The sequence below is a fragment of the Amblyomma mixtum genome, chromosome 9 (assembly GCF_055824585.1).
Source record: "Amblyomma mixtum isolate Tamu chromosome 9, ASM5582458v1, whole genome shotgun sequence".
In the NCBI taxonomy this organism is placed as follows: Eukaryota; Metazoa; Arthropoda; class Arachnida; order Ixodida; family Ixodidae; genus Amblyomma; species Amblyomma mixtum.
This window is the reverse complement of record NC_143020.1, coordinates 18721670-18743921: the sequence shown is the minus strand read 5'-3', so window position 1 is coordinate 18743921 and position 22252 is coordinate 18721670. Positions and strand designations below refer to the sequence as shown.

Below are 22252 nucleotides of genomic sequence, written 5' to 3'. Positions count from 1 at the left end.
ACCTCTTAAAGTGCGAGCTTGCTTGGGAAGAACACACGCAATACGGCTTTCGGGTACAGATGATGGTTTCAGGCTGTTCGTTTTTCCTTTCGGTATTTGCAGGTACCCGGTACATGAGGAGCTTGATGTGGTGCCGACGTTCTTATAATTACTAACGAGCAGGTGTCGAACTGCATGTCAGCCTTCGGCCATCATAGCAAGTGCGTTGTCATCACAAAATGAACGAACACAAGCGGTGACAAGTCAGTGCTCGTGTTCGTCCATTTTTCTGGCTGTGCTGCCGTTGTTCCTTGTAAGCCATGAACCAACTAGACCGAATCGCCAGTCTGCGTTGTCATCGCGCTATTTGTGCTTACACAAGTTGTTCCTATCGATAGCCTTCAACAAAAACTGAAATATTATGTAACAATGTGTTTCAGCTAAATGCAAGTCCTTCTGTTACCAAATACATAATTTGAAGTAATGTTTCAAAAATGCTTACGTACCCATTATGATACTGTCTGTAACTAAGCAATAGGATACGTTTACTGAAACCTATGATACGACCATAGCGGAAGGTTTATTGAAGATTAGTTGCCTTCAGGATTGGTAAGAGCTGCAGTAAACTAGGGCAAAATATATTTCCTCACCTGACCATAGCGCTTCTTATTTTCCATGTCCCCGTAGTCATACATGACCAAGTTCTTGGTTCTGTAGACCTGAAAATATTTCCTGTTAATTTTCCACAAACCACAAAACCACAAAACCAACACTTGAGGTCCTACACATTAAGCACCCTTTTAAAATTGAGGGAAAGACTTCTTGAGGAAGTGTATTATCTGCAGGTATGGCTAAGCATATATTTTTTATTGGGTGTTTACAACCGGAATTTGCAAAAGTGTCATACTTGAAAGACATTCAGTGGTAACCCTCTCTTAGATTTATCTTAACGTGAGTAGATAGAGATGATGTTTTTGACTAAAAGGCAAATATTACCTTCAAAGAGGAATGAAAAACCTGAGGGGTACAGCCGGTCATGCATGATGTCATTTGTTTCGTCCCTGGTGAGGCTGAAAATTGGCCTTCAATTTCCTGAATCATTTTTGCCCGTCCAGCGATCGGTTACACAATGAGCGCATTAATGAATGAATGAATGATGGTTTTATGGGGTTTAACGTCCCAAAGCGACTAAGGCTATGAGAGACGCCATAGTGGAGGGCTCCGGAAATTTCGACCACCTGGGGTTCTTTAACGTGCACTGACATCGCACAGTACACGGGCCTCGAATTTCTCCTCCAAAGAAATTCAACCGCCGCGGCCGGGATCGAACCCGCGTCTTTCGCGACAGCAGCCGAGAACCATAGCCACTGAGCCACCGCGGCGGCTATGAATGAATGAATTCCCCCATAAAACTGCATGTGCATAAAACATGCAGTTTTATGGGGGAATTCTGAGAAATGTTTAAAAGGGCAGTTGAGGCTATTACGATTTGTACACGGTCTCTCAATGATGCCCATCAGACTGACTTTCACTTTAATTTATGCAAGCTTTAACGGGCCGTGCTCATTTCAGAATACGGGAGCAAAATAGTGCATAACATCCTAGTAAAACCAGTTCAACAATAAGAAAAACATAAAAAGCAAAGGAACGAAACAAAGCAAAAAATTATGAGAAGTGATAGTAGCACAAGGTCTCATTATTTGGTACGGACAAAAACATCATTTGGAACACATGTCAATCGCTAAATTAGTGCAAAAAAATGCTCGATCTGTCCACGAAGCAGTATTATCAGCGAGGGCATATTCAATCGCGCTATTGCATCTTGAAGGTCCCAGCATGCCCTTAAATTCTGGACAACCACACTTTTTCATCTGGAAGTCGTTCATGAACGGATATTTTTGCACGGTGTAAGATTACGCCGTAACAGCCAATATATGCGCAGATAGGGGGGCAGCTTGTACATTTCAGTACTTAATGAAGCAAGCACACTCAGTTTGTTTTCTATTACAGCCTTAACTTATGGATACGTGAGCAGGACGAACATTTTTAGCAAGATTTCGCTAGGCATGGGAAGATTAGACCATTCCCATCTGTATGGCAGCACAGTATATTGTCACGTTGTAGTGACGGCAGTCCAGCGGTCAGGAAGACACAAAAAATGTTGTAAAAGAAGCTCTTTATTTGGGCTGACTTGCACCCGCAAAAGAACTGAATCCCTCGGTAGCGGCGTAAGCAACAAGCGTGCTTGTCAATCGTCGAACTACGAATGCCCGCCGCTCACGGCATCGTTAAATTTAAAGCCGGCAAGGAAACTTCGAGATAACAGGTCGAGATCATCTAGAGTAATCTGGAAACACGTAGATGCAACTCGGCATGGCTGTGATCAATCGAAATTAGTCCAGTCGCTTGTCGCGTCACGAACACAAATGATAACACCCCTTTCCTGCGGCCTTGCGCGAACGAACGGACACTACAATGATACGTTGCAATATTACAAAATTCCGCAGTTGCCTCACAATTACCTTCGAAAAAGGACCCGATTGGTTTCCAATAGCAGTCTTAACAACTCGGTGCGATCGCAAGGCACACTTTAAAAGCAAGATTTTGCAGCGCATACGAAGGTTTGAACATTTCAATGAATATGCTCATAACAGTACAGTGTTCCGCAGTTACCTCCCTATTAAAAGTGATGCCCTAGGAATATTGACTCCTGAGGCCTGGTAATACCGTTTGAGGCAGACGTCAGAAAAAAAAAGTGAATCGTGTTTACTGCAAACCGAATACCTATATTTTAATAGCCAACTACTGAAGTAAGGCAGTTACATGCCTGGATGTAATAAGAAACTAGCTCCTGACCGGTATTAACAATCACCTGTCCAATCAGTGCTAAGAATTTCGAAAACAATATTCTGATTTTTGCAGCGTTACAATGGACTCGGCCGCCCGGCTAGTTAAATAGAATCACCACAGACCTTACTGGCTCAGCCACACTCGCAAGCAAATATCAGTTCCTGCCCTACGAGTCACATCACATTCTCTGTCCCCATGAGATCCTGACCGCTGCTCGCTGCCGCAGCCTATCCTGCACGGCCTCGGTCACGTGTGCCCCGGAGTAAGGTGAGCATTTGAGCGTCACTGCGTAGGCTCAGCGCGGGTGCACGCTCGATTTGGTGTGCTGTGCAGATCAAAAGTCGCCGTGCCCAAAGAGGAGTGTAAACGGGTTTTTAAAATTTTAGAGATAAACATTGCTCTCAGTAACGTCGACCAGAAATGTCTCAGTACAGGCTTGCGTGTGACTGCAGTAGTTTTACGTTGAAAACTAGAGTTCTAGATTATGACTTCCATTATTCCTCTGTTTTTGAGCGTCCCTCGTAGCCCGAGTCGCTTTGGGCCGTTAAACCCCCATAAACCAAATAAACCTGTTTTTATGTCCACCACACAGGAGCACTGTGCTTCTGGACGAGTTATAATACATCAGAATACCTATAAATGGGACCTACAGTTTAGTTTCGCTGAAAGCGGTACATAGGTATTTACTAAATTTTACCCTAAAAACCCTCATAAACAAAACAAAACTCAGGAAACCGCGTGGAGCTCATATAATATGACTATATTGTTTAACGGGATCAGAACCTAGTTCTTAAAATAAAACATTTGTTGTAACTCCTGCCCATGAAGTGCCTCCGGAATTCGTCTGAGCGAGGAGTTCAAAAGCTGCCCAGATGCGTGGCACTGCCCTACATGCGTTATTTAACACACCGCCGTATAAAGGCGATGGAGGAACACAATGTGTGTTCAAGTTGAACTTGCTGCATCGGATTAAGCCGGCGAACTTTGCAAAGTTGTTATTCATACCAACAGGGAAAATTGCCTTGCTCAATAAAACACCAGAAGCCTCGAGTGGCCTGCAGAATCAATGTGGTCTACAAGCTACAGCTGTCATGCGGAAATCGCTACATTGCCTAAACTGGCTGTTTTTTCTGCATGTTTTTTCAGACCTGGAGAATTGGCAGAATTACTTTTATTCCCTAACCGAATAGACCAAAGCACCTTCCGAATTCTTACCGACTGATCGGTATTAATTCGTCTTTCGGTAAGGTGCTCGAGCGTTTACTATATGGTCGACTGTATTAATTCCTGCGTCAAAATAAATTACTTCATAGAAATCAGTATGGTTTCACGCATGGCCGCAGTTCTGTTCAGGCTCGATATCATTTGCGGGAGTTCTTACATAGTTATAAATAACAAATAATTCCTGTGGTTCTAATTTGTCTGGACTTCAGAGGAGCATTTGATAGTGTTTGGCACCCTCTGGTTTTACATTTTTTACGAAAACATCGTTGCCCTCGAAATCTATATCCCATTCTGGAGCCTTTGGTTCATAACCACTATTTGACCTATCAATCTCGTTCTTGTACTCTTTCTGTACCTTCTTCCCTCGGCAGTCCGCAGGGTTCACCACTTTCGCCATTGCTTTGGAACATTTTGCTATATGATCTCCTAAACCTTCCTGTCCCATCACCTATCCACATTCAGGCATATGCAGATGATACCATTATACTCGCCCCTGGCAAAACTAGCCGCGAGTTGTCAACCCTGGGCTCAAGCGTTTTAACTTTAATCCAAAACTGGTGTACCACATCCCGCGTTCAGTTAAACCCAGAAAAGTGTTCTTATGTTTTGTTTTTTAATGGAGCCCCGGCGTTACACAAGCTTAAGCCGACTATTCGACTAGACACAGTCTCAAGTGTGAACCGAGTATTAAATTATTAGGTGTTGTCTTTGACTCTCACTTAAGCTTTATTCCCCATGTTAATTATTTTCAAACAAAAATTCTTGCATCTACCACCAAGCTCCTTAATTGGTTCCATTTCCATTTTCGTGTTTCTCCTTCCCATTTGCGCCAAATTTATCATCAGGTTCTTCTCCCTACAATTACCTATGCCGCCCCAGCTTGGTGGTTTCATTGCCCCCTTTCTCGGCTAAGAGATCGTGTTTTATCGCTTCAACGAATTCCCCTTCTGGCTCTTACTGGTGCCTATCATACTACGCGAACCGCTGCTCTTCATGTTCTTGCAAACGTTCTTCCTCTGCCTGTCTATCTGGACCAGTTATGTGCAGAGTTTATGCTTTTCACGTTACGTCAATCCGTAGTGTACGGCAATACTTTTTATGATCCCTCTCACATTCAACCTTTATTTGATCCCTAGTCAGACCATCCCTCATTAAAATTAAAATTTTCTTTCGTTCAACTTAGTTCTCAAGAAGCTGTATTCTTTTCTTGTCAACGTGCCCTGCATATTTACACTGATGGGTCTTTCACTCCTCGCTTAGCTGGTGCAGGATTTGTTGTTCTTAGCTCAACACAAAATATTGTCCATGTACACCGTCTCTCTTTAGAACCACCATCTAGCGCCTATGCCGCTGAGCTTGTAGCCTTTCATTCTGCTGTTGTTTATGCTATTCACAACCCTCCCTCTACGCCTGTTCATTTTTACACTGATTCTCTATCTCTGCTTTCTGCCCTGTCTTCAGTTAATGCTTACAATCCCACTATTATTGCAATTAAGAAAGATCTCTATCGTTTGTCTTCTTTAGCCCCATTTCTTTTATTTCATATCCGGGGTCATTCCGGAATTTTCGGTAACGAGTTAGCCGACCAAGCTGCTGATAGTGCCGGGCAGTTTGGAAGTTTACATATTTCTACCCTTTCACGTCGTTGTGTGCGTTCCCGTTTGCATCATCTTCACTTCTTCTATGCAGCATTTTTTGGTGCGAGAATAATGGTGGCATCGAATTATTCAGTTGGATCCCTGATACACTTAATATTCCCCCTATTCGTCTACCCAGGAATTCTCTAATAACTTTAGTTACTGGGCAAGGTAGATTTCCGTTCTATGTTAAAACATTTGGCCTGTCTCCGTCTTCAACTTGTTTCTGTGGATTGTTATGTGAAAATATCCGTCCTTACTTCCGGGATTGTTCCGTTAGTGCTTCTTTAGTTTCTCGTTTAAAATCTCTCTGCTCATCGGACAGCACACCATCTGTTTACCCCCCCTTCTCCGAGACCCTGCTGCTTGTGCTGTTCTCCTTCAAATGGTTCAGCCCCGCCGCGTTGGCTAAGTGGTTACGGCGCTCGGCTGCTGACCCGAAAGACGCGGGTTCGATCCCGGCCGCGGCGGCTGAATTTCTTGAAGGCGAAATTCTAGAGGGCCGTGTACTGTGCGATGTCAGTGCACGTTAAGGAACCCCAGGTGGTCGAAATTTCCGGAGCCCTTCACTACGGCGTCTCTCATAGCCCCAGTCGCTTTGGGACGTTAAACCCCAATAAACCAATAAACCAAATCATTAAATGGTTCACCTTATAAGTGGTACAATTCCAAATTATTCACGCTGATTTCTCTCTTTCCTCTAATCTCTCTTCCGCAAGCTTTGCACAGAGGAGCGCCCCGTGCTGCTTTATTGAGCATATGCGGCTTTGTCGTGGCGTGAGTGTGACTTTGACTGCGTCCTCGACTGTGTGACTGTGACTCTGTCTTGACTGTGTGACTGTGTCCTTGACTGTGTGACTGTGACTTCGGTTTTTTCTTTTGTCTTGATTATGTTTTCATTTTCCTGATTTTTATTTTGTGGCCGGCGCTCAGTGCTTACTTAGAAGGTTACGGTGACCATGACTTCGCAGTCACTAACGAATACACACCAACTAGCCCAACTGTCTTCCATGACTTTGCAGTGACTTGTGTTTTCTCTTTTTATTACTGTTATTTATTCCGGGGAGTGCACGCTGCGCTTTGGCTATCTGCCTGCGACTAACTTTTTTTGTGACGAGCCTTTTGTTTTCTTTTCTTTTGAGTTTTTTTAATGCTCTGTTTTTCGCTTAAATTTCTTTTTCTGCTTTGGAACATTTAGTTATTTTTCATTTATTTTGAATTGGCGTTAAGCCTGGCAAAGCATTGCTGGTCCAAGCATCCTCTCTCTTTCTTTTATGTTCTTTTCTACCTTTTTTTGAAAGGACCAATAAAAGGGTAAAAATGGCAATGAAGCACAGGGTGACCGTGGAGGCACTATCCGGATCAGGGCCCTCAGCTTCACAATGCAAACGCCGTAGGGATGATTTCGCTCCACTATATGAAGATACACGTGTACTTTCTTTGAATAAGCTCCAAAAGAGAAGTGCTGGAAGTTTTTCTTATTCAAATGAAAGAGAGTCGTGTGTGATTAAACACACTTTATCACTTTCTACCGTTGCGAATGTGGTTTTATGTTTCATACTCTACGCACATTTTCTCTGCCTATAAGGTGAACATTATTTCGTGAATGAAATTAGTTTACATCGAATATTAGTGGTATCTTTCTCCCTCGCTTAGTCTCTTTTAGAATGCACTAGTTATTATCCCTCTGAGTCGAAATACTAAGCAGTTTAGCCTCCCGCTCTCACTACGGCGTTTAATAAGAAATGATACACTCTACATAATAACGTCTTCTAAGCTGCCGTTTTTACGGAAAGAAAATTAGGAGCTTTGGTTATCTTTATGGTGAGATCAGAGGTTTAGTTTTCTATCATGTGCGATAGTGAGCACCGTGTTTTATTTGAATTAAAATAAAACATTTATACGTCGGTTTTTGCAGCATTTGGTGCTTCATGTCATATATACTAGTCAAGACCCCGCAGTCATATATACTCCTGTAGCCAGAAATGACTATGAGTGTATGTCCTCGGATTATAGAACTGCGTGAACTTTAGCACATGGTACTCTATTGTAGTCCTCACCTGGACGAAGTGGCGAAGGTTGTGGTATGAGGTTCCTATTGGATAGTGGGCGAAGCCTACCGGCGTCCTTGTCTGAAAGAAAGAAACTGGGATAGAAAACTTCTGACTGCAAGTGGCATCGCTGATACGATGGATAGTCTGGCGACATTCTAGAGCGCATTAAACTGTTTTTATTCATTATTTATGGTTACATTTCCTCGCATACATTGCGGTAATGCCCACAAAAATGAATTTTGAATTGTTCGGCATCCATTTGCTTAGTTTTGATGTTGGAGTCAGCGAGCCCTGTGCACCACTCTATATAGTAATTTACCTGCTCTTTGTTACACTGAAGAAGCCATAACAGTTTGCTGAATGTTTCTTTTTTATACAGTTCGGAAGGACTTTTCTAGCATTAAGAAACTTTAGAATCCTGGCTTCCTTCTGCTTGCCGTGTAATATACTGACGAACCGAAATCACAAAGGCAGAAGAAGGTATGAAAGGAGGAAAAAATATGAAGAGAAATAGAAAATATCACAAAAGATGAAGATGAATCACACTGCATTGCACACTGAGGAAAAGTTTAGACTGAATAAAAGAATTATGTCGCATCTCTTGTAGTCTCGATGACATGGTAGAGAACATCGCTGTGATTTTTACTTCGAGGACTCCTTTTGGAGCCTTTTGTAAGTTACAGAGCGGCATTGTCTGTGTTAGGCATCTACTCACGCGTAGATTTGCTGGTTGTCACGAATTTGTGGAAATGGTAAGCGCCTTACCCTGTTCAGTTGCTCTGGACTCGTCAGCAGCGTGATGGCGAGGATCAAAGAGCACGGCTGTCCTTGCAAGACCCTGCAGAGAAGCTGTGTGACTTTTCTGGGGGCACTGGGTAGGTGCAGGTACCCGCTGTCTCCCAGTGGATCGACGAGAAACTGCGAGAGAACAAATTCAGCCGTTGAATTTAATACTAACGGTTTGGTTTGGTTATTTTATAGGGTTTAACGTCCCAAAGCGACTAAGGCTATGAGGGACGCCGTAGTGGAGGGCTCCGGAAATTTCGACCACCTGGGGTTCTTTAACGCGCACTGACATCGCACAGTACACGGGCCTCTAGAATTTCTCCTCCAAAGAAATTCAGCCGCCGCGGCCGGGATCGAACCCGCGTCTTTCGGGTCAGCAGCCGAGCACCATAACCACTTAGCCACCGCGGCGGCTGAATACTAACGACTGAGCGCAAGCTTTATTGTATAAAACAAAATTTACAACGGTACCTGCATTTGAAGGCAAGCAATTGATCAGAACAGCGGCCAGCATCAAACGCCACGAAACCAATAGTCAAAACGACACTATCAAGAGATCACAGAGGGCAAAACTGAAAAGAAAGGAAACATTTGAGAACAAACAGTGCAAAGTGCTGAGGAATTATAGGAAACTAAGAGGTCGGTAAAGGGTGCCAGAGCTGTGGCCGATGGCACTTGAAGGGGCCACTCCTCTGCTGATGAAGAAAAGATTCTTTTAGCTGGCAGACATATACACAGAGACGTGTTAGCGCCTAAGGACCGAGGAATTGCGAAAGACGAAAAGAGCGTAGCAGCAGAATTATTCCGGGAGAAACAGACGAGCATGCATCGCAGGAAGAAATAGGAGGGCTGAGGAACACTTCATAGAAAAAAAGAAAAAAAAGGATGTGTAACAAAATAAAAAAATCTCTGATGATTAAAATTACTACAAATTCGAGGCAGAAGGAACTGATCCATTATCGTAATATACTAAAACAAAATTTAGGAGAAGGACGCTGCAGTGTCCGCGGAGGACAATGACTTCAGGGTATTCGAGGACATGCAATCTTGGGCTGCGCACTCAAGTGTGTTATTTAAAAAACCTACTCATTTAAAAATCATGCCTTTTGCGTTAAGCGTGAACTCATGAGCGTGGGAAACCCGATAGCAGAGACCGAAGTAACAAAAATTGGATTAAGTCTCAGTTCTCACAGCGAGTGTGATCAACTGTGGCACAGGTAAGTTATTTAGCCGACCCAGCCGGTGATGCACTTGGTGCAGCAGAGAGGCGATTGAATGCTCGCTCGATGAGGGAGCCCTACAACCCCCTGGAGCTCACATGAGACGTTGCTACTTTTCTCGGTAAGCACGCACACGTCCACGACAAAGTTGACGTTCGTAGCTGCGCCGTGACAGCGTCACGTGCATACGCAGCGGCCCGAGATATCTACCTGCGCACCGCCATGCGATGACGTGGTGCTACTCTGCCGCCTCCTTCGCACATTCAGCTGCCCACAGAAGCGGCGCCACGCGGTCGGCCAGGTAGAAGCACATTAACAGAAGCCGCCGATCGACGCGCCAGTCAACATTGAGATTCCAACAACGCCATCAGGCGGCGAAGAACGAGACAAGCGGTCATGAGCAGGTGCAGTTGATGGCACTGAAGCCTAGAGCAGACACGACACCCCAGTCCCTCAATTCAGTCTTGATAAACGTAAGTGTAGCAGCTTTAGGCTACAAATTGAATAACCTCTAACATAGTCCCACAGCAAACAGTTGCGCCGTGCTCTTTTAGAAATTCGCGGCTCCTGAAGCGGTCGGGCAACGTCGCCTGGAGTTTATAAATTACACTTTATTGATAAGACTGAGCGCAATACATCGTATTATTTTGGGCATTTTCGCTTGAAGAACTTAAGGCCGCTTAATTTTCTCACTTCTAAACTAGTCATTGCTTCTTGCACGAATTGAACATGTTCCCTCGTCAGCGCGTCTAATGTTTTAGAAAAGGAAGATTGCCACTGGGCATTACCTCCAGCAGGGCTGCTATCGGGAAAAGCGGTTGCTGATGTTGAGAGAAATATCATTAGTATTATGTCGGTGAGAACATTTTTAAAATAACCTCAGTGCTTTAAAGTTCAGCTTTTATAAAACCTATGCATCCTCTATTAAAATCACTTTCACTGCTGCCACTGCAAGCCTTCTAGGAGGCGCTGCAGTCGTCGGGCGTAGAGTTAGAGGCAGGATACTAATAACTGCATGGTCTTCTCAATGTAAAGATATGCAGGCACCGACTTGCACAAGAAAGGGAGAATACCATTTGTAAATATTAGGTTTTCAAAAGATTTGCCGTGTATCTCAGTGCCACAGCCGGGTATTCGAATATTAGGCCAAAAAACTTTCGACTCTCGCAAAAAATATATATTTGGTAAAAATATCTACAGTCCCACTTTAAGCCACCCAAATAAAAATACTGTCGTGACGAATGTTCTGGGCGGTTTATGAGACAGCAGTTCACCGCAGACGGAAGAGGGTTAACACACAGAACTATAATTACCTAATTACGTCATTTGTGGCAGAGACAGCCTGTGGTGTTGAAGGATTTTCAGTGTTCGAGGATCCATGAACTGGCCATACGGATTAAACAAAAAATTCCTTGGTAGCCAGAAACAGCAACTTTACGTACAGATGAACGAGCTGCTTCAGTTGCCTAAATTCTTGCACCTAAAGATATAGAGGAAGCTAGTCATCTCGTGCCAAATAAGTATGTTATTGCCTAGCCCTGAAGTCGCTGCAGGTTCAAGCAGACTGCTATGTACTAATGTATAGGAGTACATAAGAACATTTTTCGCAAAGCGAAGACGCAGCTGGTTAACACGTATTTTCTGTATGGTTAGTGCTCAGACTTAGTCGAAAGGAACGGATTTTAGAAGGAAAGTGGGACTCCAAGGAAAAACTACTGCCTGAGGCTGGATAGGAGCTCATTAAAAGCGCATGAACACAGAGCACATTTACGCATTTTTCCTAAGCAGTGTTCCTGTGCGTGGCGCTTGTGACAGTGAAATAACGTTTTAGTTATATGAAAATTTTACGAAACCGTTGAGGAGCGGTACCAAAGCTAGAAGGTAGGCAGGGCTCAACATGTGGCTAACGGAGAGTTCCACGCCGGTTCGACGTCTCTGTGGTTGTTTACCTTTCTAATATGAGCAGTATTGGTTCTGTATAGTGCGATTTCGTTAAGGCTAGGTTCACAATTTCGGCCTATCATAGGAGCTTTGCAGAAGATGTGCACATTAATCAGAATGATCAAATGTCCAGGGTGCATTCAGCGCTTAATCTGCCGCTGATTGAAGAAGTGGTTTTCTCTCCCTCTAGGCGTTCAACATTTCACAGAAATAAGAATTATTTGCTCCGTCGAGGTTCTGTGTAGGACATCCCGGAACAACACTGCATCTTTAAAAATGTCAAGCACTGCCCAATTGTTTCTGGAACACGAAAAGAGAGCAATTAACCCACGGCACAAAAATGCCTGTTTTCTGAAGCTATGTCTTGACGGGAAATTCGTGCGAAGCTTGTACGTTCATGCGATATTGATATTACCCGTGCAAATGCATTATGCCGCGGCAACCCAAACAACTACATTGAATGGTAGACTGAATATGTCTCCAAGCCAAACTGCAGTACGGAACGCTTTGAACAGCTGATCTGAACGCCATATACTGAGCCAAGCTGTTTAGACAAACGAACAAACTGATCCCTACTGGGCGGGTCTGCGCAGAAAGATATTGGATTATCTGCTTATGCTAGTACCTTGAGCTCATTATACAGAATACAAAAAAAAACGAAAATCTTGGACTGCATTACTCTTCAGTATAATTATACATGGCGGCTCTAAGAAAAGGGTGAACAGAAGGGGCGAGAACGAAGCCCCTCTTTTTGGCACAAGAACAGGTGGTCACCTATTGTGAAAGACAGCCATTGACAATCAAGCAGGTAGAGCAATATTCGATAGCGGACTAATTACTCATTCGCATCCACGCAGGCGCAGCCGTACAGCTACAAAGTAAAGCTATACAACTTCTCCGTATTCTTCGCAAGTTAAGAATAATTCGTCCTGGTGCGGGACGCGCAGTACTTCTCGATTGTGACGTAATTTCATGGCATCGAGACTAAAGAAGTGCTCGCGTTCGCCTTGCACTCTTAAAGCAAGGCCTGCGGAGTAGTTTCAGATCTTACCTTAAAGCAGCTCGAAACAGGCGGACTAGGAAACTGGGGATACACACCGAGCGCAAATTTCAATTAGTGCAAGACCAAATGCGGGCAGCCCTCCAGTGTTCCGCGCCAAACTGTTGAAGATGGCACTTCCCACCAGCGACTTCCTCCAGGTGCGAGCCAGGACCATTACATTCAAGCTCATGGAGATTACAAAGTCTCCTCTTGAACTGCTCCTTTCCAGCTTTTTTAAGGGAGGCATTATCTAACCTATTTCAATGGCTATGCCTCGTGCTTCCTGATTTCTACAGTTGCCACGATGTCAGATGAACGAGTGCAGTTGAAATATATCATGGCCAGGAAAGGAGAAAGCTGTTTCGATTGCTCTTAGTGGTGCGATGGTTCTTGCAAAGAAATTACAAGGCAGCTGTTCCTGCAGCTGCGAGTTTTGCTAAGCATCAGGAGTTGATCTAGCAAGCCATGCACACGCGTACTCTGTGCGACTGCAGAGGGCCTATGAGAGCAAATTAAGTGGGCTTTATTGATACATTCCAAGTTCTCATGCCAAAGGTGTCACTTTCTGTGAGCTGTTATAAGATAGAAACAATCAAAATACGAAAAATCTGTGTTGCCATTACCGCCATATTTCGTAAGCAAGCAGCGTTGCGCCCACACCACAATTTTAGCGCATATCCCTGAGCCTACAGGCTATACCGCCTTTAACTTGCAAACGGCGATCAGAGAGCCCCTTTTAGTGTAGGCATCATGACTTTGAATATAATGGCAGGATAACTTTTAAATTTAATTTTCGCAACAATTAATTCCTTTCTTTTTGCTCCCGGAAAAACATCAACCTAGATGAAATACCCATAGGATAGAGTTTTGCTGAGAACAAATATTGCAAGAAGTTGTCGATAGTGTTTCTTTAATGAAACACAGTAAGCGAACGCGCAAGTATAGCTCGGTTCGGAAGCCTGTTCGCAAATAAACAAGATGACAATGACGACACAAGCATGAGCAAAGCCGTAAGCGTTTTACCATGCGCGTTTTTACGGAGTTGCACTGAGTAATGCGCACCAGAGCAAATTCAGCTGTGCGGTGCAGCTAACTTCGCAGTGCTTTCAAACCCAGCCACATTTGCAAATCTTGAAAGCCTCTCATAAAGTGAATTTGAGTTCCTTAATTACGAGACTTTCACGTACACCCTTTAGCCGGGAAACGGTTCCACAAAACATTTCCAATGTATCCTCGTGGATGTGACTTTGACTATGTTTCAGCCATTCTCTTGTCGTCGTCGCAGGGAATTCCGGTGGTCGAATCGTACATCAACGTACCGAAAGGAGGAGACATTTCCTGCTCAACAGTATGCAAGCTGTTCTGACAAACGTGGCGAGTTTCATGGGTTCCACTGAAGGTGCCATTTACAGTCCGAGTTACAAGAGTTGATAGTGCCTTGTGGCGGCAACTTATCGGGTCCGACGTGGAAGACATCACTGCGTCAATCGGTACATGAAGTCACAAGAACCGTTTAATTCGGTGACCGCTTTTGGTCGGTCAGGCGATCGCTGTCTGCATTTAGGCAGCGGAAAGAAGAACGTGTCTGGGGCGCTTAAACTTCGAAAATGAAATAAGAATTTCCAGCATTATTTACTGGAACACAAAACAGAATCGGTCAGTTGACCGTATCAGAGCATCTTTCAGGTACACGTCCAAAGCTTTCCTGCTGCATTTTCATAAGGTTTTTAAGCCCGCCTATGCCATAGTGGATGCCATAATCATGGCAATATAGGCGTTCAATAAACGGTACTCACAAATAATGGATCGGAGACACCGATCAGTTGTGGAAAAGGAAACTTCGCATGAGTGATGTTCGCTACTGGACCATAGCCGAGGAAGATATCGACCTGCAAAAGAAAGAGCGTTCCGCATGATGTTACTTCACTGAAAATGCTGCTATGTCATTCAATCGGACGATGGTCCTTTTCATTAGGGGTATAAGAGAAATTGCAGCCATATCAAAAAGTCGGTCAGAAGAGATTCGTTGTTTCACATCCTCTTCGACTTCGAAATGTACAGTAGCGTGGCTTTTTGGGCTTGTTGGTACGTAGTTCCAATACACTGTAGCGCAGCAAAAGACGAGGACACAAGAGACGAGACACGAACAGCACGAGCGCTAACTTCCAACAAATTTTATTCTCCTGAAGCATCACATTTATACGCCAGAAAACAGTAATCACATGTGCGATCAGGATCAGTTCCTTAGAAAAACGAGCTCTTTATCTGAGAGGAGAATGGAAGGTGTGCTTACACACAAGCATCCTGACCTATTTATCTTTTCGGCTTCAATGATTTCGCGCGTTACCCTTTCTCTGATTTTTCCTATTACAAGACATTTATCAAAGAAAGGCCTACAGGTTTTTGACTTGCATGCGAGAATGTGGTCAACCAGCGATCCGCCTTGCCCGTTTGTGACGTTGCGAGCGTGTTCCATTAGGCGCTCGTTCAGACATCTCCCCGTTTGGCCGATATAGTGTTTCCCACATGACAAGGGAATCTTATACACAACACCTTCATCGCACGTGACGTAGGGCTTCTGGTGCCTAGTTCTGCATCCGTGCGCTTTGTTGGTGTTGGTTTTTCCCAGTTTGCACAACGTTCCAAGTTTTTTCGGCGCCGAGAACACGACGGTCGCATTCGCTCGTTGACCAATTCTTTTCAAATTGTGGGAAATGTTGTGAAGATAAGGCAATACAACAAGGTTTTTTCGTTCACGAGGAACCGGGTTTGGGTGAAATTGATTTTTTAGTTTCATTCTCTTAACAAGTTTTTCGGCAGCAGAAACTTGAACATGGGAGGGGTACCCGGCATTAGTCAGCCTCTTGGACTGCTCTTGAAAACTATCCGTCATCATGTGCCGGGTAGTGCCGGGTACCCCTCCCATGTTGAAGTTTCTGTTGCCGAAAAACTTGTTAAGAGAATGAAACTAGAAAATCAATGTCACCCAAACCCGGTTCCTCGTGAACGAAAAACCTTGTTGTATTGCCTTATCTTCAGAAGATTTCCCACAATTTGAAAAGAATTGGTCAACGAGCGAATGCGACCGTCGTGTTCTCGGCGCCGAAAAAACTTGCAACGTTGTGCAAACTGGAAAAAACCAACACCAACAAAGCGCGCGGATGCACAACTAGGCACCAGAATCCTACGTCACGTGCGATGAAGGTGTTGTGTATAAGATTCCCTTTTCATGTGGGAAACACTATATCGGCCAAACGGGGAGATGTCTGAACGAGCGCCTAATGAAACACGTTCGCAACGTCAGAAACGGGCTAGACGGATCGCTGGTTGACCACATTCTCGCATGCAAGTCAAAAACCTGCAAGCCTTTCTTTGATAAATGTCTGGTAATAGGAAAAAGCATAGAAAGGGTAACGCGCGAAATCATTGAAGCCGAAAAGATAAATAGGTCAGGATGCTCGTGTGAAAGGAAAGCGCCCACTTTCTTTGTTCTAGTTAGATGTACCCCTCAGATGTGTTATGAGGATAGACTGGTTGAGAATTTTGCCATTAATGTATTGCACAAATGGCTTCTTATGGCATGTAATGCAAGAATTGCGGCTATCAATTTTCACCCCAATACACAACGCTCAGCTTTGAAGCCTTCCGGGAACAAAGAAATTGATACAGTTAACCTCTGAAAGAATTTCTTTTGATTTCAAGTACAGCCCAGATAGAGAGCGATAGTTATTAATGAGTAGTGAGTATATTTAAAAATTATGTGCCTAGAAGAAAACTAATCAAAATTAGCTTGCTTGAAAGAAATAAAAACTACGGAAATGGAGACATGCTGTTGACAGTGACACTTCTCAACACTATCCAAGTACGTTTAACGAGAGCATCAGAGTCGTAGTAATTTAATCTGTGTTAAATTTGCCGTCACGTTCTGATAAGAAGCAGATTTCACGTAGCGACCTACTTGTCCCGACCGTTGTAGAGATTTCTCGAAAGGCACTAAAGCCAGCCGCGGTGGGTCAGAGTTTGTGGCGTTTTGGCATTGCCCGCGAGGATGTTAATAGGGTACCAACTACTGGAGGGGCTTTCTATGTAGGCGAAATGGAAAAGGGGTCGAGTGCCACAGTTCCGACAGGCGTTAAAGGGCAACGGCGGAGGATATGCCCCTCCTCCCTCAATCTAAGTTGCGCTAAATGTGTTTTAAAAATAATGACTAAACAGTATCACAGCTCCAGAAAGCGAAACTGGGTTCGACCAATATGCCATCCTGAGCAGCCACGCAATTACCGCCCCACATCACTGACATCTGTGCCATGCAAAATCCTCGAACACATCATCGTATCATGCGTGGCGCAGCATCTCGATAATAACAAATTATCTTTTACTAACCACCATAGGTTCAGAAAAGGCTTCTCATCTGAGACTCAACTATTGGAATTTATTGATAAACTGCTACATAATATAGGAGCGAACTTTCAAACTAACCACGTATTCTTAGACTTTTCCAAAGCCTTTGACCGCGTCGCGCGTTCACGTATAATGGCTAAAATCACCTGCCTTAACCTAGACGCATTAGCGATCTCACGGACAAGAAATTTCTTGTCATGTCGCAAGATAGTTGTTAACGGTCACCGATCTTCATTTAGCGACGTCCGGTCTTGCGTACCTCACGGTAGCGCCCTCGGCCGATTGCTCTTCCTCATTTACATAAACGACGTGCCATCAAACATTATTTCCACTATTCGCTTGTTCGCAGATGACTGCAAAATATGCCCATCTGCCGATCACCTAGAACTTCAGAGACCTCGATCGGATAACCACTTGGTGCACATCATGGCAAATGTCACTTATCAGCGAAAAGTGCAGTTAATGATACTCAGCTGCAAAAAACTCTTCTTTCAGTTACTTATTGAATAATACTGGAGTGTCCCACGCGTGTTTATACATATACATCGGCGTGAATTTGTCGAGTAACCTCTGCTGGTCCTCTCACATACGGAACGTAACAGCTAAAGCATCACGCACATTAGGAAATCGCAAACGTAATCTTCATGAAACTCCTGCCCCTATCCGCAGGCTCGCCTACCAAACATTTGTTCGTCCACAACTCGAAATCGCATCTCCCGTCTGGTCACCTCATCAGGCTTACTTAGTTAATTTTCTTGAATCTATTCAGAATCGTTCCGCGCGTTTCATTTTCAGAAACTACAACCATCACTCAAGCATAACAAACATTAAATTATCGGTCTCTCTCTCTCTCTCTACACTGAAGTCACTGAGATTCATCGCCCTAATCTGCCTACTTCACAGAATAGTCTACAGTGCCTATCTTTGAACGCTGCCTCTTGTAGTATCAAACCACACCTCACGTCTTTTAAACAACCCTTTAAGCTTCCATCGCAATTCTGGTCGATCCGTTGCATTTAATTCATCTGCCCTGCCACAGGCTATCATCCACTGGAACGGTCGTCCAGGTAATGTTCTGAATATTCGTGACCCAGCTCGTTTTAGGGCCGAAATGGCAGCCATTTTTCAAGTTAGCAACGTGTTATTAAACATTGTATAATGACGTTCCTACTTTTCAGTGACCGGCACTACAGTCAATAAGTTTTGTATAAACGTGTTGCTCATGCTCTTGTCATTAACCTTATATATGTGATCCCCCTCACACAATACTCCGTTCTTGGAGCCTGTGAGGCGATATGGATAAAAAAATAAATGTAAATAAATAGAAAACGGGAAAGTTAAACTGAATGAAGAGTAAAATATGCAGCTTAAAATTACACTTGCAGTCATTGTGGGAACCAACGGTCACAATGGCGTTTTTTGTAGTCTGAAGAACGAGAACAAAGCGTCCAATAGGCAGCCCTACAGCTGAAATGCAAATAATGAACATACGGTCACTGCTTCCTTACGGCGCTCAGCATTCTTCCTGCGTTTTTGAAGCATATTGCAGCGAAGAAGCACAACCACACAGAGAAGGAACACGCAAAAAACACACGGACGAACGCTCATGCGTTCTCAGAAGAATGTACTCAAGTACATTCTTCCTATGATGTACGTACCTTGTCGTTGTACTCGGGCCTCGTGGAGAGGAGGACAAGGGTAGCTGCGAATCCCTGCGAGTAGGCCAGCAGAGGCAGCTTGGCCACACCGGTGGCGTTGAGGACGAGGTCGATGAACGCAGCTACATCGAAGCGGCCGATCTCGTCAAAACTGCACGAAGCGATCAAAACAAGCGGAACGACCGATGAAGGCGTTATTAGGACATTTAAGTTATTGACGCCTGAGAAAGGGCGTACATTATCGCACGTGAGTGAAAGCGCCTTCGACCGTCTCACTTTCCGGGGGAATACCTGCGTCTTCAAATTCAAATTCAAATTCTTTATGTACATATAAAAGTACACAAAGATGTGTCCAACACTGTCTGGACCCGTAGCCGTAGGCTAGTCATGGGTCCAAAAAATGAAATACAATCATACAGACACTCCAGTACAATGCAAATAGAACTTGTAACAGCGGGGTAGATACATGTGTATGAATACAAGTGCAGAAATAAAAAAAAACATTACACGGAACAACTCTATAATATGAAAAACATCGTCTATGTCCAAAAAAGAAATAATAATAAAAACGAATATGCGCAGCAGGTTGAGTAAGCGTTAGTTCTTAGTATGTATGTGCCGAAAGAATTTTTTTGCTGTAGGAGTGAAATTTTGAGCGTATTTTACTTCGTGGGAAAGGGTATTCCATATTTTTGCACCAATGAAAGCAAGCTGTCGTTCTCCATATACGTTGTGGGTGGGTGGCAGATTAAAGTTTCCAAGCGTTACATTCCTGGTGGGACGTGATGAGGTCTGAAATAGGGATATATGGAAAGGATGGTTGTATCTTACGATGCTGTTTACGGTAGTAGCTGTTTTCAGTAGGCGTAGTGAATCGGAAGGTAGTATCTGTAAGTCTTCGAATAATGATTTGCTGGGATGATCCGGTTTAGAATGAGTTATGACTCTTAATGATCGTTTCTGTAATCTTCAGATTGGCTCGATATAACTGTTGTAGGTCCATCCCCAAGAATCTAGGCAGTAAGAAAGGTGACTGTGGATAAAGGAGAAATATAAAATGCGTAAAATATTTGTGTCAAAGAAGCCACGTGCCTGTAGCAGTTGATAGCACCCTGTCGCAAATGGCGACAGGGTGAGACGTTCATTAAGTGTCGATATGCTCACAAAGATTGACGGAACACCAAACCATTACTGTCTAACGTGACTAAACCCGAAACACAACATTACATGCCACAGCTGTATAAGCCAATCAACCCCAGTCTCTGCTTTATATTGTAGGAATGAGGTTTAAAATTTCAAGCTAACATTTTTCTTACAGCACTCCTGCTCCCCGCTGTGCCAACCTGCTGCAGTGATTTTACCTATAATGCAACAAGTGCGTGAGAGAGTTACACAACAGAAACTGTTTCAAATAAAAGTGCAGTGATTGTCCATTTGGGAACGCAACTACTCTGCGTTTTACAGTCACTCCTTTTATCAATGTGGCTTCAAGTTTTTAGGGCATATTACTGCTTAGTGACATTCTTCTGCTGCTAATAAACCCTGAAAAGAAAATAAACCTTCGTGTGCTGTGGGGAAAACTTGTGGTATAGGTGCGGAATATTTTAATTCTATGACAATCCTACGCGCAGTTAAGAGTAGCGATTTCCAGTAGTCAGTGGTACTTTTTTTCCGCACAAAAAAATAACGCAAAACAAATTGTGGAAACTTTTTTTTCACCCCTGCTACCGCGGTGGCCGACCAAGCAGAAAGTATTAACAGTTGTTATTTTAGTACAGGATAAGGAGTGCAACTGTGCTTTTTCACTTATCAGTTAATTCTAGAGATGATGATACTTCACCAAAATAGCTTCTTCAGCTCAGTCACTAGGATGTTTTCACCTCAGCTCGCGTTCTTCTCATAAGCTACAAACTGCACGGGGTCTGTGGATGGCGTCATGCAGGGATTGTGGCTAGGTTGTAGTGGTCATAGGATTATAACCCGCCAGCTAATGATGACGTCTGATGCCACGTGATCTGCCACTTTCCTTACACTACCGTACGTTGCACGGACAACACGTCAATAGCTTGTCCCTCTAGAAGAGGCGAGAAATTAGGTCGGGCTAGCGTGCAAGGTAATTTAATGTCACGAGGTAAAGTTGGAGAGAAGAGCTGAGGGCTCGAGTTCCGGCAATCCTTATTGTTAAGCCTGTTGTACGTACGTGGTGCAGGCAGGGGCTTATTATTTTTATTTCCTTTTGGTTGCCCCAACCTATCGAAAGTCCTTATTGTTGTTATGAGGGCACTTTATGCATATATCATAAAACAGATCTATGTGCGCAATGGTTAGCACAGCTTTCTACGACAGATTCGTTGCATGAAGCTGTTTGTAAATGTGAAACACAAAAGTCCTTCGCTGTAATTCTCCTGTTATAGGCCGCGTGTTAAAAGCCAAAAAGTACAACATGGACAAAATAATCATAAGCCGTTGGTCCATAAAATACCACAGCATTGTCAAAGTTAATATATTATTGGAAATTAATTTCGAGAGATGCTACAATACTTCCACTATGCCTCATACGAAAGCAGCCTAGCTTATCAGGGTTGTATTCTAGTTCAGCGAAATGAACATCGATCTTTGGTTACCGTGAATGACATGCTCCACTACTGGTTCAGCTTATCAGCATATTATACCGCATTGGATATTGGCTGGTAGGAAAATGTTAGGCATAAGCAGTTATTTTAACAAGAACAGAATGATACCCACATTCTCAGTAAAATTATCTGGACAGCGACTCGCACGGCATTAGCGAGCATGAGAGTTGTGCGTAAGAACTCTTGCCTCCATTGCCAGTACCGGTCGTCTTCCTGCTTCAGCTTGAGGTGGCTGGAACGGAATGCAATATCCCTTGTGTTCATAGCCCAGACGTCGTACCCAGCGTCGGCCAGAAGGAAACCTGTGAAAAGAGGAGAGGAACACAGCAACGCTTTTCAATTACATGGCAATTTTACCGTATTTGGACCAGAAGTAGGAGAGAGATCCCTGTTTCTCGTCCATTTCTAAGGAGAAGAATTGGAAATGACCGCTGGCATCTTTGTAGATCAGAAAGTGGGTGCTTTCGGTGAGATAAATTTGCAGCCTTGTGAGCGGAACACAGTAACGTTTTCCAATTACGTGGAAATTTTGCCCTCGTTTGGAGGCGAAGTAGAAGAGAGCTCCCGATTTCTCATTCTGTTCTAGGAGGAAGAAGTGGCAATGACCGCTGGCAGCGTCAACGATCAGAAACTGAGTGTTGTCGCCAAAATAAATTTGCTGCCTCGTTGCTTGTCACCAAATTCCGCGCATTTTAGAAAAAAAAACTAGCGCCGCGCGGTGCGGTCTGGCCAGCGCGTGCCATAAAACTGGGGAGAAGGAAACCCTGGAGAGCGCCCAGTCTTGTGTGCGTTGCGGTCTACTGTGGCTGATCACAGTTACCGCCAAA

At 43.9% G+C, this 22252-nt stretch overlaps 1 protein-coding gene across 1 annotated transcript in view; it reads right to left on the bottom strand.

Moving 5' to 3' along the window:
- Nucleotides 1–22252, bottom strand: part of LOC149328424 (lipase lipl-1-like) — a 37615-nt gene that overhangs the window by 2146 nt on the left and 13217 nt on the right. The window contains exons 3-8 of the mRNA XM_089558996.1: nt 21613–21727; nt 18793–18943; nt 14530–14622; nt 8510–8662; nt 7751–7822; nt 630–698 (exon numbers count right to left, since the gene is read on the bottom strand). Coding sequence (XP_089415122.1) covers nt 630–698; nt 7751–7822; nt 8510–8662; nt 14530–14622; nt 18793–18943; nt 21613–21727 — 653 coding nt within the window. The remainder of the gene's footprint in view (nt 1–629; nt 699–7750; nt 7823–8509; nt 8663–14529; nt 14623–18792; nt 18944–21612; nt 21728–22252) is intronic.